The 18,206-nt window shown below is 54.1% G+C and overlaps 1 protein-coding gene across 1 annotated transcript; it reads right to left on the minus strand.

Moving 5' to 3' along the window:
- Positions 1-10,556: 10,556 nt before the first annotated feature.
- Positions 10,557-16,861, minus strand: LOC137845837 (keratin, type II cytoskeletal 1-like). Its single transcript, XM_068663317.1, is given in 9 exon segments — positions 10,557-10,808; positions 11,109-11,234; positions 11,320-11,484; positions 11,828-11,923; positions 12,217-12,277; positions 12,942-13,159; positions 14,201-14,785; positions 14,788-14,849; positions 16,855-16,861. Coding segments are annotated over 9 exon segments (1,545 nt in total). The 3' UTR covers positions 10,557-10,583.
- Between the last annotated feature and the right edge of the window lie 1,345 nt (positions 16,862-18,206).

Consider the following 18,206-nt stretch of genomic DNA (forward strand, 5'->3'; position numbering starts at 1 on the left):
ACAGCACTATCAATTACACCCACACTCCGAGGAGCAACAGTGATTGAAGCCCTGGGTGCCTCACCGCCCGCTTAAATGCAGGCAGAGTCCGTGGCAGCCCCAGCTGGAAGAGCAGGATCGGAGCCCACGAGGAGGACACTTGGCCCGGAGCTGCACCGGCTGCTCTGCACCCATTTTGTGCTTCCAGCCCGGCCCTCCCCGGCCTCCCACTGAAGACCATTGCTGCACCCAGGGGTGGGCATTGGGACACCCGTGTCCTCCCGCACCATGCAGGTGGCGAGCTCACCCACTCCACCCAGTGAAGAGAGGCTGAGCCTTCCAGGGAGGCAGGGTGAGCACTGGGTCCTGCTCCCTCGATGTGTTTGGAGCCTACAGGGTTACAGCTCCTGCTTTGGAAAGTTTTCTTCTCCTGCACATGCTTTGATGAGCAAAACTCACAAACTCAGGTTTTTGTGTGCTCCCAGATGTAGCAAAAAGTTCCTCTGTCCGGACCAGCCTCACCCCTGACACCACCACCTCCCCCACCTCCCCACAGTCCTGGTGTCCCCGATGGCCCCAGCTCCCCAGAGGACAAGGGATGCCACCAGAGGCAGCACGTGTGCACACCATCTGCTCATGGGGGCACTCTGGGCTTAAAACCCACCAGATCTGCCCACTTCCTTCTGGTTGGTGGCACTCCGTGTGCCCCTGAACAGAGGTGGCCGTATGTGTTTGTGAGCACTGAGGAAGCAGCAAGGGGAACAGCGACCAGGGCAATCACAGCTTGTCAATCCTCTAACCGCCAGGAATTTTGGAAAGAGGCCCAGCAGCGAGAACAGGAGGCCCATAATTCTCATGGTGCTACAATGGTGCCGTGCCCAACGTCACAGCTTTTTGCCAAAGTAAAGCAAGGGAATGAACGTTTTGTTCCTGCCACCTCTGCACGGCAGAGGGCTGCAGCCCCAAGCTCCACCGCCCAGGATGGTGCCCGAGGGCCATCTCTGCACAGCTCTGGCCCAGCTCCTTTCTCCCACCAGGTGGTGGCATCGAGCGCGCCCTGAGCATCCCCGCCCGGCCGTGGTGGTGCTCCTGCGCCCCGTCCAACGCTCCCCGCTAGCAGGAGCTGGCTGGCACCTGTAGAGGGCAATATTTAGAAGGCATGGGGACAACGAGGTCCTCAGCCGTGCCAGAAGGTGAGATTTCCTACGGGTTTGTACCCCCAGGTTTGCACCTCTCGTGCACGTCAGGGTGTGCCCCGAATAGACCAACACAAACACACACACACCGAGGAGGGTTTCAAGCTTTTAGTTCCCAAAGAAAAAGGTCCCAAACGGCCTCAGTGGAAGGGCTCAGAGCAATACAAAGAAAGTCTACGGAAACAATAGCAAACATCACAATACAGACGTAAAACAGAGGTGAGCCCGTGGTGAGCAGGTTACAGCACTCGGTGCAGGCAGAAGAGCGCCCAGGGTTGCAGGTGACGTGGGCAGATGAGCGGTGACAGGGGGCTGGGCCTCCAAAACAAAGGCAATGCCCTTGCAGATTTTTGCATGCAGATGTTACTGTGGTAGGGTTCTCTGGAAGAAGGCTGGGTCCCTGACTACATCCCCAGGCAGAAAAGCATCTCCCCCCCCGCGAGCAGGCCACCCTCCATCAGTCCAATTCCCAGCCCCATCCTCAGGACCAAACCATTCAAGTCCTCCACAACCTGAAATGCATCACTGATATTCCTCCTCCCCGAAGCTGCTCCTATGTCCAAAGCCAGACCCAATTCGGCCAGAATGAGAAAGGTCCCCAGACCTTGACCCCAGAGCACTAGAGCTATACCCTTCATGGACAGAACTGAAGGAATCCCCAGAGGTGGACACCTCACAATGAAAACCTTCCCCACCAGCAGATGTACAGGAACCATATCCTGAGCTACCACAACCTCCAGACATAGAGCCTCTCCTACCATAGTTGCCTCCAGAGCTAGAGCCTCCTCCATAGCCTCCTCCTCCTCCACAGATGGACCCTCCACTGCCGTAGCTCGATCCGCCATGACCTGAGCTTCCAGAGCCTCCAGGAATGGACCCACCACCTCCATAACTTCCTCCTATGCCAGAGCCAGAGCCTCCTCCACAGATGGACCCTCCACTTCCATAGCTTGATCCACCATGAACTGAGCTTCCACCTTCACCCGATATGGACCCCCTTCTACCACCAGAGCTGCCTCCAGAGCCTCCTCCTCCTCCACAGATGGAGCCTCCACTTCCATAGCTCGATCCACCATGACCTGAGCTTCCAGAGCCTCCAGAAATCGACCCTCTTCTCCCACCAGAGCTGCCTCCAGAGCCTCCTCCTCCTCCACAGATGGAGCCGCCACTGCCATAGCTCGACCCACCATGTCCTGAGCTTCCAGAGCCTCCAGAAATAGACCCACTGCCTCCATAACTTCCGCCAGAACCTGAGCCGCCACCTCCTCCTCCACAGATGGACCCTCCACTGCCGTAGCTTGATCCACCATGACCTGAGCTTCCACCTTCACCCGATATGGACCCTCTTCTACCACCAGAGCTGCCTCCAGAGCCTCCTCCTCCTCCTCCTCCTCCACAGATTGACCCTCCACTGCCGTAGCTGGATCCACCAAGACTTGAGCTTCCAGAGCCTCCAGAAATGGACCCTCTCCTGCCACAGCTGCCTCCAGAGCTAGAGCCTCCTCCATAGCCTCCTCCTCCTCCACAGATGGAGCCTCCACTTCCATAGCTTGATCCACCATGCCCTGAGCTTCCAGAGCCTCCAGAAATGGACCCACCACCTCCATAACTTCCTCCTATGCCAGAGCCAGAGCCTCCTCCTCCTCCACAGATGGACCCTCCACTGCCGTAGCTAGATCCACCATGACCTGAGCTTCCAGAGCCTCCAGAAATCGACCCTCTTCTCCCACCAGAGCTACCTCCAGAGCCTCCTCCTCCTCCACAGATGGACCCTCCACTGCCATAGCTTGATCCACCATGACCTGAGCTTCCACCTTCACCCGATATGGACCCTCTTCTACTTCCAGAGCTGCCTCCAGAGCCTCCTCCTCCTCCTCCTCCTCCTCCACAGATGGACCCTCCACTGCCGTAGCTCGATCCACCATGACCTGAGCTTCCAGAGCCTCCAGAAATGGACCCTCTCCTGCCACAGCTGCCTCCAGAGCTAGATCCTCCTCCAGAGCCTCCTCCTCCTCCACAGATGGAGCCTCCACTTCCATAGCTCGATCCGCCATGACCTGAGCTTCCACCTTCACCCGATATGGACCCCCTTCTACCACCAGAGCTGCCTCCTCCTCCTCCTCCTCCTCCTCCTCCACAGATGGACCCTCCACTGCCGTAGCTCGATCCACCATGACCTGAGCTCCCAGAGCCTCCAGAAATGGACCCTCTCCTGCCACAGCTGCTTCCAGAGCTAGAGCCTCCAGAGCCTCCTCCGCCTCCACAGATGGACCCTCCACTGCCATAGCTCGATCCGCCATGACCTGAGCTTCCAGAGCCTCCAGAAATCGACCCTCTTCTCCCACCAGAGCTGCCTCCAGAGCCTCCTCCTCCTCCACAGATGGACCCTCCACTGCCGTAGCTTGATCCACCCTGACCTGAGCTTCCACCTTCACCCGATATGGACCCTCTTCTACTTCCAGAGCTGCCTCCAGAGCCTCCTCCTCCTCCTCCTCCTCCACAGATGGACCCTCCACTGCCGTAGCTCGATCCACCATGACCTGAGCTTCCAGAGCCTCCAGAAATGGACCCTCTCCTGCCACAGCTGCCTCCAGAGCTAGATCCTCCTCCAGAGCCTCCTCCTCCTCCACAGATGGAGCCTCCACTTCCATAGCTCGATCCCCCATGACCTGAGCTTCCACCTTCACCTGATATGGACCCCCTTCTACCACCAGAGCTGCCTCCTCCTCCTCCTCCTCCTCCTCCTCCACAGATGGACCCTCCACTGCCGTAGCTCGATCCACCATGACCTGAGCTCCCAGAGCCTCCAGAAATGGACCCTCTCCTGCCACAGCTGCCTCCAGAGCTAGATCCTCCTCCAGAGCCTCCTCCTCCTCCACAGATGGAGCCGCCACTGCCATAGCTCGACCCACCATGTCCTGAGCTCCCAGAGCCTCCAGAAATGGACCCACCGCCTCCATAACTTCCTCCAGAACCTGAGCCGCCTCCTCCTCCTCCACAGATGGACCCTCCACTGCTGTAGCTTGATCCACCATGACCTGAGCTTCCACCTTCACCCGATATGGACCCTCTTCTACCACCAGAGCTGCCTCCAGAGCCTCCTCCTCCTCCTCCTCCTCCACAGATTGACCCTCCACTGCCGTAGCTGGATCCGCCATGACCTGAGCTTCCAGAGCCTCCAGAAATGGACCCTCTCCTGCCACAGCTGCCTCCAGAGCTAGAGCCTCCTCCATAGCCTCCTCCTCCTCCACAGATGGAGCCTCCACTTCCATAGCTTGATCCACCATGCCCTGAGCTTCCAGAGCCTCCAGAAATGGACCCACCACCTCCATAACTTCCTCCTATGCCAGAGCCAGAGCCTCCTCCTCCTCCACAGATGGACCCTCCACTGCCGTAGCTAGATCCACCATGACCTGAGCTCCCAGAGCCTCCAGAAATCGACCCTCTTCTCCCACCAGAGCTACCTCCAGAGCCTCCTCCTCCTCCACAGATGGACCCTCCACTGCCATAGCTTGATCCACCATGACCTGAGCTTCCACCTTCACCCGATATGGACCCTCTTCTACTTCCAGAGTTGCCTCCAGAGCCTCCTCCTCCTCCTCCTCCTCCTCCACAGATGGACCCTCCACTGCCGTAGCTCGATCCACCATGACCTGAGCTTCCAGAGCCTCCAGAAATGGACCCTCTCCTGCCACAGCTGCCTCCAGAGCTAGAGCCTCCTCCAGAGCCTCCTCCTCCTCCACAGATGGAGCCTCCACTTCCATAGCTCGATCCACCATGACCTGAGCTTCCAGAGCCTCCAGAAATCGACCCTCTCCTGCCACCAGAGCTGCCTCCAGAGCCTCCTCCTCCTCCACAGATGGAGCCGCCACTGCCATAGCTCGACCCACCATGTCCTGAGCTTCCAGAGCCTCCAGAAATAGACCCACTGCCTCCATAACTTCCTCCAGAACCTGAGCCGCCTCCTCCACCTCCACAGATGGACCCTCCACTGCCGTAGCTTGATCCACCATGACCCGAGCTTACACCTTCACCCGATATGGACCCTCTTCTACTACCAGAGCTGCCTCCAGAGCCTCCTCCTCCTCCTCCTCCTCCACAGATTGACCCTCCACTGCCGTAGCTCGATCCGCCATGACCTGAGCTTCCAGAGCCTCCAGAAATGGACCCTCTCCTGCCACAGCTGCCTCCAGAGCTAGAGCTTCCTCCAGAGCCTCCTCCTCCTCCACAGATGGAGCCTCCACTTCCATAGCTTGATCCACCATGCCCTGAGCTTCCAGAGCCTCCAGAAATGGACCCACCACCTCCATAACTTCCTCCTATGCCAGAGCCAGAGCCTCCTCCTCCTCCACAGATGGACCCTCCACTTCCATAGCTTGATCCACCATGACCTGAGCTTCCACCTTCACCCGATATGGACCCTCTTCTACTTCCAGAGCTGCCTCCAGAGCCTCCTCCTCCTCCTCCTCCTCCTCCACAGATGGACCCTCCACTGCCGTAGCTCGATCCACCATGACCTGAGCTTCCAGAGCCTCCAGAAATGGACCCTCTCCTGCCACAGCTCCCTCCAGAGCTAGAGCCTCCTCCATAGCCTCCTCCGCCTCCACAGATGGACCCTCCACTGCCATAGCTCGATCCGCCATGACCTGAGCTTCCAGAGCCTCCAGAAATCGACCCTCTTCTCCCACCAGAGCTGCCTCCAGAGCCTCCTCCTCCTCCACAGATGGACCCTCCACTTCCATAGCTCGATCCGCCATGACCTGAGCTTCCACCTTCACCCGATATGGACCCCCTTCTACCACCAGAGCTGCCTCCTCCTCCTCCTCCTCCTCCTCCTCCACAGATGGACCCTCCACTGCCGTAGCTCGATCCACCATGACCTGAGCTCCCAGAGCCTCCAGAAATGGACCCTCTCCTGCCACAGCTGCCTCCAGAGCTAGATCCTCCTCCAGAGCCTCCTCCTCCTCCACAGATGGAGCCGCCACTTCCATAGCTCGATCCCCCATGACCTGAGCTTCCACCTTCACCCGATATGGACCCCCTTCTACCACCAGAGCTGACTCCTCCTCCTCCTCCTCCTCCACAGATGGACCCTCCACTGCCGTAGCTCGATCCACCATGACCTGAGCTCCCAGAGCCTCCAGAAATCGACCCTCTTCTCCCACCAGAGCTGCCTCCAGAGCCTCCTCCTCCTCCACAGATGGAGCCGCCACTGCCATAGCTCGACCCACCATGTCCTGAGCTTCCAGAGCCTCCAGAAATAGACCCACTGCCTCCATAACTTCCTCCAGAACCTGAGCCGCCTCCTCCACCTCCACAGATGGACCCTCCACTGCCGTAGCTTGATCCACCATGACCTGAGCTTCCACCTTCACCCGATATGGACCCTCTTCTACCACCAGAGCTGCCTCCAGAGCCTCCTCCTCCTCCTCCTCCTCCACAGATTGACCCTCCACTGCCGTAGCTCGATCCGCCATGACCTGAGCTTCCAGAGCCTCCAGAAATGGACCCTCTCCTGCCACAGCTCCCTCCAGAGCTAGAGCCTCCTCCAGAGCCTCCTCCTCCTCCACAGATGGACCCTCCACTGCCATAGCTCGATCCACCATGACCTGAGCTTCCAGAGCCTCCAGAAATCGAACCTCTCCTGCCACCAGAGCTGCCTCCATAGCCTCCTCCTCCTCCACAGATGGAGCCTCCACTTCCATAGCTTGATCCACCATGCCCTGAGCTTCCAGAGCCTCCAGAAATGGACCCACCACCTCCATAACTTCCTCCTATGCCAGAGCCAGAGCCTCCTCCTCCTCCACAGATGGACCCTCCACTGCCGTAGCTAGATCCACCATGACCTGAGCTCCCAGAGCCTCCAGAAATGGACCCTCTCCTGTCACAGCTCCCTCCAGAGCTAGAGCCTCCTCCAGAGCCTCCTCCGCCTGCACAGATGGACCCTCCACTGCCATAGCTCGATCCGCCATGACCTGAGCTTCCAGAGCCTCCAGAAATCGACCCTCTCCTGCCACAGCTGCCTCCAGAGCTAGAGCCTCCTCCTCCTCCACAGATGGAGCCTCCACTTCCATAGCTTGGTTCACCATGACCTGAGCTTCCAGAGCCTCCAGAAATCGACCCTCTTCTCCCACCAGAGCTGCCTCCAGAGCCTCCTCCTCCTCCACAGATGGACCCTCCACTTCCATAGCTTGATCCACCATGCCCTGAGCTTCCAGAGCCTCCAGAAATGGACCCACCACCTCCATAACTTCCTCCTATGCCAGAGCCAGAGCCTCCTCCTCCTCCACAGATGGACCCTCCACTGCCGTAGCTCGATCCACCATGACCTGAGCTCCCAGAGCCTCCAGAAATGGACCCTCTCCTGCCACAGCTCCCTCCAGAGCTAGAGCCTCCTCCTCCTCCACAGATGGACCCTCCACTGCCGTAGCTCGATCCGCCATGACCTGAGCTTCCAGAGCCTCCAGAAATCGACCCTCTTCTCCCACCAGAGCTGCCTCCAGAGCCTCCTCCTCCTCCACAGATGGACCCAGAGCTGCCTCCAGAGCTAGAGCTTCCTCCTCCTCCTCCACAGATGGACCCTCCACTTCCATAGCTCGATCCACCATGACCTGAGCTTCCACCTTCACCCGATATGGACCCTCTTCTCCCACCAGAGCTGCCTCCAGAGCCTCCTCCTCCTCCACAGATGGACCCTCCCCTGCCATAGCTCGATCCACCATGACCTGAGCTTCCAGAGCCTCCAGAAATGGACCCTCTCCTGCCACAGCTGCCTCCAGAGCTAGATCCTCCTCCAGAGCCTCCTCCTCCTCCACAGATGGAGCCTCCACTTCCATAGCTTGATCCACCATGACCTGAGCTCCCAGAGCCTCCAGAAATCGACCCTCTCCTGCCACAGCTCCCTCCCGAGCTAGAGCCTCCTCCAGAGCCTCCTCCTCCTCCACAGATGGACCCTCCACTGCCGTAGCTCGATCCGCCATGACCTGAGCTTCCAGAGCCTCCAGAAATCGACCCTCTTCTCCCACCAGAGCTGCCTCCAGAGCCTCCTCCTCCTCCACAGATGGACCCAGAGCTGCCTCCAGAGCTAGAGCTTCCTCCTCCTCCTCCACAAATGGACCCTCCACTGCCATAGCTCGATCCACCATGACCTGAGCTTCCACCTTCACCCGATATGGACCCTCTTCTCCCACCAGAGCTGCCTCCAGAGCCTCCTCCTCCTCCACAGATGGACCCTCCACTTCCATAGCTCGATCCACCATGACCTGAGCTTCCAGAGCCTCCAGAAATGGACCCTCTCCTGCCACAGCTCCCTCCAGAGCTAGAGCCTCCTCCAGAGCCTCCTCCTCCTCCACAGATGGAGCCTCCACTTCCATAGCTTGATCCACCATGACCTGAGCTCCCAGAGCCTCCAGAAATCGACCCTCTTCTACCACCAGAGCTGCCTCCAGAGCTAGAGCTTCCTCCTCCACAGATGGAGCCTCCACTTCCATAGCTCGATCCACCATGACCTGAGCTTCCACCTTCACCCGATATGGACCCCCTTCTACCACCACAGCTGCCTCCAGAGCTAGAGCCTCCTCCAGAGCCTCCTCCAGAGCCTCCTCCTCCTCCTCCACAGATGGAGCCGCCACTGCCATAGCTCGATCCACTATGACTTGAACTTCCAGAGCTCCCATACTTGGACCCACCACCTCCAGAGCTTCCTCCAGAGGCAGAACCTCCTCCTCCACAGATGGAGCCGCCACTGCCGTAGCTTGATCCACCATGTCCTGAGCTCCCAGAGCTTCCGTACTTGGTTCCACCGCCTCCGGAGCTTCTCCCTACTCCAGATCCAGAACCTCCTCCTTTGCAGATGGGCCCTCCACTTCCATAGCTCGATCCTCCTTGACCTGCACTTCCAGAACTCCCGTACTTGGACCCACCTCCTCCAGAACCTCCTCCTCCTCCACAGATGGACCCTCCACTGCCATAGCTCGATCCACTATGACCTGAGCTTCCAGAGCTCCCATACTTGGACCCACCACCTCCAGAGCTTCCTCCAGATCCAGAACCTCCTCCTTTGCAGATGGGCCCTCCACTTCCATAGCTCGATCCTCCTTGACCTGCACTTCCAGAACTCCCGTACTTGGACCCACCTCCTCCAGAACCTCCTCCTCCTCCTCCACAGATGGACCCTCCACTGCCATAGCTCGATCCACTATGACCTGAGCTTCCAGAGCTCCCATACTTGGACCCACCACCTCCAGAGCTTCCTCCAGATCCAGAACCTCCTCCTTTGCAGATGGACCCTCCACTTCCATAGCTCGATCCTCCTTGACCTGCACTTCCAGAACTCCCATACTTTGACCCACCTCCTCCAGAGCTTCCTCCTTCTCCACAGATGGATCCTCCACTGCCATAACTCACACCCCCAGGTTCTGAGCTTGCACCCACTCCTCCCTTTTCTGACATCGAACCTTTCCTTCCAGAGTTTTTTCTACCACCAGAGTTCATCCCTCCCTTCCCTGTTTTCACATCACCGGAGTCTCTTCCAAAGCCACCAGCAGAACTCACAGTGTGTTTAACAATACCTGCAAGGAATGAAAACATATCCACCTCATTTTTTGGCTGTAAGTATTATAAGCAAAATTCATATATATATATAATGGCTGTCACCATAGCTTCTCTAGTATTCATAATGGTATCAGTTTGTATTGTCAGCAAGGTTCTTAATTTATCATTATAGTAATGAAATTTTGCCTGATCTGGTTCTGGGTCTTATGGCTTGACCAGCTTATGTTTTACATGATTTGTCTTACACTGCGAGTGAACATACAGTGCAGTCTTTTCTTTTAGGAAGGAAAGCACTGGTCAGTCTTTCCTTTAGCTCCTACTTTCATAGATTTGAAGACTTTTTTTTCATTTAGTTCTGACATTTTAGTTCTGACCGTATGGACATTCTAAGTGATATATTTCCTGTTTCCTAGAGATTTGGTTCAATTTAACTGTTAAGTTCAAAATTTAGTAGATCAAGATTGACACATACATTAGCATATAACTGTGTATGTACAGGCATGTACACACCCTCTCAGAAGGGAGTACCATTTACTTCGTTTCCCTAGGAAAGTAATGTAGAAGCACATGGGGTTGTTCTGGTGCTGCTGACAGCAGAATTGTAACAGTGCCCTTAAGAAAGCAAAGCAAAACCTCAAGATACTTACAGATCGTGGCTGGTGCGCCTTCTTGTATCCTGTGGATGAAAAGCAGCACTGAGACGATGCAGCCAATAAATACAAAAGTAAGCCTAGGCTCTATCAACAGGCTGAAAAATCTCATCCCTTAAAGGCAGCAGTTCTCCTAAGTGATGGGTGAGAGGATGGGACAGAGTGCACAGCACGGCTGCTCGCAGCCAGGGGGAACAGCCTGTACCTACCTGGTCTCCTCCTCCTCGAGCAGTGACCTGTACATGGCAATTTCAATATCTAGGGCCAATTTCACATTCAGGAGCTCCTGATAATCATGAAGAATTTGAGCCAGGTTATCTCTGGCCTGCTGCAGGGCGTTCTCCAGCTCCTGAAGCTTTCTCTGGCCGTCTCTGACAGCAGAGCTCCCACGCTGCTCAGCATCCTTAATGGCTTCTTCATGTTCAGCGTTCTGCAGAGGGCACAGAGAGAATGCATCTGTAGCCCTCCAACAGAACAGGGATTTTCCAGCTCTCCCGCCTCAGTGACAGAGCTCAAACAATACAACACCTGATTAGGTTAATCAACTCAAATTACAACCCGGTGTAGACACCCAAAATCTAAATCTGCTTCATTTTGAAGAGCAAATATCATCTCTAGGTTTGCCTCCAAAGGACAGGCTGCATTGAGCTGAGTGCAGGGCAGGCTGCGTTTAGTCCCCGTGTAAGAATGACCTGAATAGTTCGGTCTTGTTGGAAAGTATCAGCTTTACCTTTTTCCTTACGATTTCAATTTCCGGTTGGAGTCTTTGGATCTGCCTGGTAAGTTCCTGGATTTCCTGGTAACTATTCTTTAGTTGCTCCCGTTGATTTACCCACATGTTCTGAAGGTCCTGGTACTGATGTGCAGCAAGAAGAGAACAGAATTTTTGGTTTCTGGGCCAAGGAACCCCAAGCCTCCCTGCCTAGATGATGCCTACTCACCCTGCCTCGGTACATGGCATCTACTTCAGCTTTGCTTTTCTGAGCAATTGCTTCATACTCCTGCCTGACCTCCTCAACGACGCCATCCATGTTCAGCTCCCTGTTGTTGTCCATGGACAGAACAATGTTGGTGTTGCCAGCCACTGTTTGCAGCTGGGACAGCTCCTGTGAGGAAAACAAGATTTGGGATTTCAACAGCCAACTGAGCAGTTCAGGCCCTGTTAGGAGGAACAACACGGGACCTCGGGACAGTTACCACCAGAGTTCCCCTGCACGCCCCAGGTCCTATTGATCCACCACCAGCTGTAATTGTCAAGTGTCTCTTCCAGCCTTCATGACATACCTGCCCCCTTCCTCACCCACAGATAAACAATTTTATTAGATGTAAGGCCAAGGATGACCCACTCTGCAACACCACCCTAAACACAAAGGGGAATTTTCCTGAAGCCTCCAAAGATGCGTGTGCTTCCTGACCCAAAGGGAAGTTTTTAACCAGAGGCATACTCACAGCATCATGCAAGCATCTGAGGAACTCAAGTTCCTGCTTCAGTATTTCCACCCGAACTTCAAACTCCATCTTCCCCATGTAGGCACTGTCCAGCTCCTGCAAGAAAAACCACAGACTCTTATGTGTCTTTGATGGCAAACTCTCCACCAAAATGCTATTCTTGCAAGACTTGATAATATTTAATTAAGCCCTCATTCCCGGAGTCAGAGAATCTCAGCTTCATTTGAAAATTTCTCTCCTTGCTTGCAGTGAGAAGATCTGGTTTTATATTACTCCAGTTAGAGGAGTTCAGTTAAGCAAAACCTCCACTGTTGCAAACCTCATCAACCATCCAGTTGCTGTTTTATTTCTGAGGCTTTGAGTTAACTCAGTGTCCCGCATTACTTCACCTTTTTAAGTTCCACAAACTCCTCTTCCTTGGATGTGCGCTTGTTGATTTCATCCTCAAATCTATCACAGCAGAGAAAAGAAATATGTAGCTCATTGCCTGTCTTAATTTTTCAGTCAAGTGGCTCAGAAAGCAAATGGTATGGCCCAAACAGTGAATGTGTCAAGCTTTTATTTAACTTCATTTAATTTCTGGCAGCTGCAAAACCATTGGCAAACCCTCTGCACAGGCATAAGCTACGTCAACAGACAGAACATGCTGTGCATCATCTACCATGCCCTCGTGACTTCAAACTCGTTTCATGTAGACAAGCATTATGTCTCTTGGGTGCCACTGAGCCAGCAGAAGCGACTCTTCTCAACTTGCCCCCCTGCTCAGCTCTGTCCCTCCTCCCCCTGCCTCCAGGTTTACCAAACCCCTGCCAGGGAAGCAGGGGTGAGGGATCCAGGGCTGCTCGCTGCCTAGGGGAGGCAGGGCATGAAGGAGGACCAAAAGGATAAATCCACAGATTTATCCTGTCACTGCACTGGGTTCTACCCCCACCAGATCCACGCTGCTCTTCCAGCTTCAGCATCCCACAGTGAACCTGCCGCAGAGCAGTGCTACAGCGACTACAAAACACTTGAAGGCAAGAACCTAAGCCATACCATCCCAGAGCACAATTATCACCGCTTTGGAAAATCCCAGCTCTACAATCTGCCTTTTCCCAGTCTTGAGATCATTCACCTCTTTTTGTAATCTTCAACAAGCTGAAGCATATTATAGGCTTCTGGATCCAGCTGCTCCTTCTGGCTCTGGAGCGTCTCCAGCTGCCTCTGCAGGTTGCTGATGTATGACTGGAAGAATGTGGCGATGTTCCTGCTCTCCTCCGGGTGGGAGCTCTGCTGCTGCAGAAGTTCCCACTTGGTCATCAGGGCCTGGTTCTGCCGCTCAAGACATTGAACCTGGAAGGCAAAGCAGAGGAGTATGGCAGCAGCACATAGGCAAGAAGAAACAACCCCTTCACAGACCACACAGGACCACTCCATAAATACCTCTCGCCTTAGAGAAGGGTATCAGAAAGACCTACACTGTGCAGAGCTGGCATTTTTGGAAAACTAAAGGGACAGCAAAAAAGGTTGTAAGCTGGGAGCTGACATCCAGAACGTTCCAAAAAAAAAAAAAAAAAAGTCAAAGGTGCTCCTATTTTTTCAGCAATAAGCTTGCTTAAAATAGCTGGGTGTAACCAACGAGTTTCTGTAAGGTGATACAAGAAGCCCTTATGTCTTCACGTGGGACAAATAACACCAGCTTCCACCCCGTACAGAGACTCACGTGAACACCCAAACAGAGGCACATGCCAGGTCCATGTGGGTGGAAGTGTTTTTCTGGATGTTTTGATCCCGTGCCTGTGAGTAGGAATGGCTGGGAAGATAAGACTGCACGTAGAGGTGGAGGCGTTGGGCATAACGCAAAGAAAGGTAAAGAACAACGTGGGGGCCACCGGCCACTGGGAAGAGGCTCAGGGCTCCAAGCAAAGGAGTTACTCTCTGCTTCATGGTCGGTAGAAATGTGACTTTTGCTTTGCTTGGGAAAAAGAAACAGAACATACCAAGGATGTCCAAGTCTACCACCCGTTCCTCTTGCTAGCACAAACAATTCTGGAGCCCCAGGACACAACTAGCCATGTACATAACCTTTTCCTCTAAAGGGAAATGAGTTACGATGTCAGTGACATCCTGGCAGTTTGTTATTGTCTTGCCACAAAAGACGACTCAGAGATACTTATCCCAGGGCTAAATGTGATTCATGCAGAAGCATTTATAGCAAGCTATTAACAACTTCACACCAGCGTAAGGGAATCCAGGGGAATTTTGGGGCAGAGGATGTAATGTAAAAGGGGATCAGATGCCTGAATCAGGTGTGTCCCCATGTCTCGTGGGCACTGAAGCACCCCTGCTGTTCCCCCCTCCTGGATAAGAAGTCCAAAAAGAGCAGGGACTCACCTTATCGATGAATGATGCGAATTTGTTGTTGAGAGTCTTAATCTGTTCTTTCTCATCTGACCGCATCCTCTGGAACTCAGGGTCAACTTGTACTTGTATCGGCCTCAGCAGGCTGGTGTTGACGCGGACTTCCTCGATGCCTCTGCTGATGCCAGCATGTCCAAAGTCCTGTCCAGCCCCTTGCTCGCTAAAGGCAAGGCCAAGATATCCACCACGTGCCCCGCCGCCTGGTCCTCCTCCGTACACGCTACCACCACTGTGAAAATCTCCCACAAAACACCCTCTTCTTCCAAAGCCCCTATCAAAATATCTCCCACCACCGAACCCCAGGCACCTGCCATATCCTCCTTCTCCTCCATAGCCTCCACCGGGATAAACATTCCTAAACCCTCCGAGGCTGTGGAGACTCCTGCTGCCGTACCCATACCCGTAACCACCGCATCTCTCCTCTCTGTCGCCTTCCCAATGGCTCATGGCAGCCGCGCTCCTCCCACTCCCCAGTGTGCCACAGTGAGCAGAAGAAGAGCTGAAGTACCCGTCCCCAAATCTGGAGAACTGGTGGCTCATCGCGCTGCTTTCGGAGTGTTAGGGCAAGATGAGCAAGCAGGTGGGGATGGTGCAAAACGGGAGCAGAAACGAGTGAAGGATCCTCAGCTCCTCTGCTGGGGTGACAGAAGTTCTCCTTTATATGATCTGGGGGAGTTAGCCTCCATTCCGTGGTAATTAGCAGGTCTGTTAATATTGTTATTGGATTGGTTCATCAGGCAGCAATTAATGGGTGCTTGAATAGGGGACGGAGTAAACACCACACACCAATGGAGGAATTGTGAAACTATCCAAATCCTGCTTGACTCATGAGCTTTGCTCAGACGAGATTTCCTTATCTCATTAGCCTGCCCTCCATCATTAATTACAACTCGCACAGTTATCCATATGCATTACCATGGTTTGTCCTCTCTTGAATTTCCCCACCGCTTTGGGCATTTCATTTTATGAGACGTGAGGTCTTGGTATTGCCCTCATAGCGACTTGGGCTGGGGTCGACCCACCTTGCTTCGTGCCATCACCCAAAGTATGTGCTACACAAAGCAGGCAGTGTCCTGCTGCTCACACCACTGAAAGCCTCCAGCTTTGACTAATATCTCATAAAAGTGAACAAAATCCAATCCGGAGTCCCCAGAAGCACGGGTCGAACAATTTCCATGGGACAAGCTCCTCTCCCTGGTCCCTCGCACAGCTTTTGAATGCGCTGGGCTGCACCTCGAGAGGATGCGCCTCCTCCCAAGGGTGCTGGACCGAGCCCCCCAGGTACATAGGTTACGTGGCCAGGGCTTCACAGACCTCACCCTGGGTCCCTTGGGAAGAGACTCAGAACCCCCTGAATGGGAGGTTTGCAGGGAGAGCTGAGGTACTTACAAGTGGGTGGGCTGAAACCTTGGAGCATCATTAGGCTCAGTAGGGGATTAGCACAATGCCAGATTTGCTTCCAGCTGCACCAGGCCACTGCAGGCACCTCACAAGGAAGTGCTGCACAAAAACCAGTGCCCACACAAAACCAGTGCCCTAAACTAACACACCAGTTCCCCACACAAAGCAAACCACGTGGCTGCTGAAGCATGCAGAAGCTCTGCACTGCTCTCCGAGGCACCAGCATCCCACAAAACCTGCAGGAGGAGCAGCCATCCTGCCCCGCGTGCCGTGTAAACTGGGCTGCTGCTGGGACCAGCACTGGTATGGCCCAGCCCCAGCACTGCATGGCCTCGAAACGGCTCAGCCTTGGCACAGCTCAGCCTCAACACAAACCAGCCTTGGCACGAATCAACCTTGGCACAGTGGCCCCAGCCACGCCTGGACCTGCTGAGCTGGCTGCAGAAGCAGTGATGCGTCTGGGCTCAGAGATGCTCGTGCATCCTGCGGAGGAAGGAGATGCCTCCTGCTGCCCCGCAGCCAGTTGGCATCACTCTCAGACGCCTCCGAGTAGCTCTGACACTTCACAGGAAACAGCAAGGCACACGTGGACCAAAAAGAAACAGCAGGAGAGGTCCCAACACGCATAGACCACAAGGACCACAGACCCAACACGTCCTTCCCTTGGGGGTGGATGATGCCGAGTCTGTCGGGGCGTGAGGCCCTTCAGGGGCCACGTGAGTCCCCCGGTTCTTTGGGTAGGGGGTTGAAGCAAATTAAAATAGTATCCAAAAGATGTCCAATTTACTGCCTAGTCTGCTTCTCGTGCTCAAGGAAATGGATCTACTCTTGCAAAGGACCATTTAATCCACCCAAAATAGAAAGCTTAAATGGCTAAGATAGGCCAAGGAAGAAAAATGTGCAAGATCTTCTTCTGGTCACCCAGGGACACAAACCAATGCCCTTTACAAGCCATGTTCGATGAGCACTGCAAGGAAATTGGCAGCCACTGGACACACAGCAGTATGGTACAGTAGTCCATTAATAAATACAGTACTTAAACTTAATAGCAGTGCAGATGGAAGAGATAGACGCGCATACACGGGATTGAAATTGCAGATCTCGAGCACTGATTGCCTAAATACCTGTGTAAGTAGAGCCCTCAGACACCCAGGAAATGGGACTGGGGTCACATAGGCACACCTATAAAAATGCTTCTTGTCCCACAGACTTTCGTTTTCCCCCACCTTCCATCGTCAGCACTAACGACAGCCATGAAGAGGCTGGAAGGGAGGAAGAGGAGGAAGAGAAGCAAAAGGGCCCCACATCAGGGCATGTGAGGAGCCAGGCAAATTGCCAGCCCAGCACACCAACACCACGAAGCTTCCTGGAGAGGAAAGTTGGGAGGTCTGGGTGCCCCCAGAGGTGGAATGGCTTTGAGACTGACAGAGGCTGTCAACAGGTCCTGCAGGCTGGGAATATTTTTGGGGGGGAAAAACACTCATTTGCCTCAGTAAACAGAAGTGCCTTGTGGAAACACACCAGTTCCATAGTGCAGAACCAGGGTGGGAGGTGATGGAGCCCAACAGCACCAGGAGCTGTTCTGTGGTGCAGATGCACAGAAGTAACCTGGGGACCACAGCAGCTTGGGGACAGCCCCACATCTCTGCTAGCACATGGGTGGTTGCCTTTTGGGCTGAAGAAGGCCAGAAAATGGGATTGGGTGGAGACCAAGACACCAGGGGACCAGCCTGTAGGAGGCTGGAACCAACACTCAAGCTCACGAGGACAGCATCAGCCAGGCCAAGGGCTCTGGGAGCATCATCCCTCCCTGGGGCTTCAGAGCGGGTGCTCAGCTCCAAGAAAGCCAAAGCCCTGCAGGATGGAGCCTCTCCATGTCCTTCCCTGCCTCCTCTCACCTGCAGGATCTGCTTTGCACAAGGTGGGCAGCGCTAGGGCTCCCTTTCAGCCTCAGGTCTGGACCAGCAGGTATTCTTCTGGTACACATGCAGCATCACTTCGCCTTGCAGACCCGTTAACAAGTGACTAATGGCTAATTATTGCAGGGTAACAGGAAGGTAAACAAGTCTATAACTTAATTTTAACCACCTATAATATTAAATGATCTATTCTGAAAATACTAATCATAATTATAATATCTCTTAATCTCTTACTTCCCCTACAAGAATGTGAAAGTACCAATTTAACACAATGTGTGAAAATAATGAAGTAATTTTTCTACTGCTGTTACTAACTGTAGTGAGTGGATGAGGCAGAGGTTTGTTGCTTTCCTTGCTTTATTTTATGCAGCTGCACTTGTGAGGAGGTAGCGCAGGGCTGCTCTGATGCCCTGGAGCTGGGGTGTGCTGTGCTGGAGCCATGCAGAGATGAAATCTCCAAAGGGTTTCAGGAGAAATAGAGACGAGCTGCAGAATATTAATTAAAATAAATAAATAAATAAATGGAAAAATGAGCTTGAGGAGGAAACTGGATTGAACTCTAGGTTAAATGTGCCAAGTGCCATGAAAAACCCCAACTTCTTCCTGTGTACAGCTGCTCCTCAGCAGGCAAACATCAATGTAAAAGGCACCCATGACAC

This window comes from Anas acuta, chromosome 29 (genome assembly GCF_963932015.1).
Source record: "Anas acuta chromosome 29, bAnaAcu1.1, whole genome shotgun sequence".
Taxonomy (NCBI): Eukaryota; Metazoa; Chordata; class Aves; order Anseriformes; family Anatidae; genus Anas; species Anas acuta.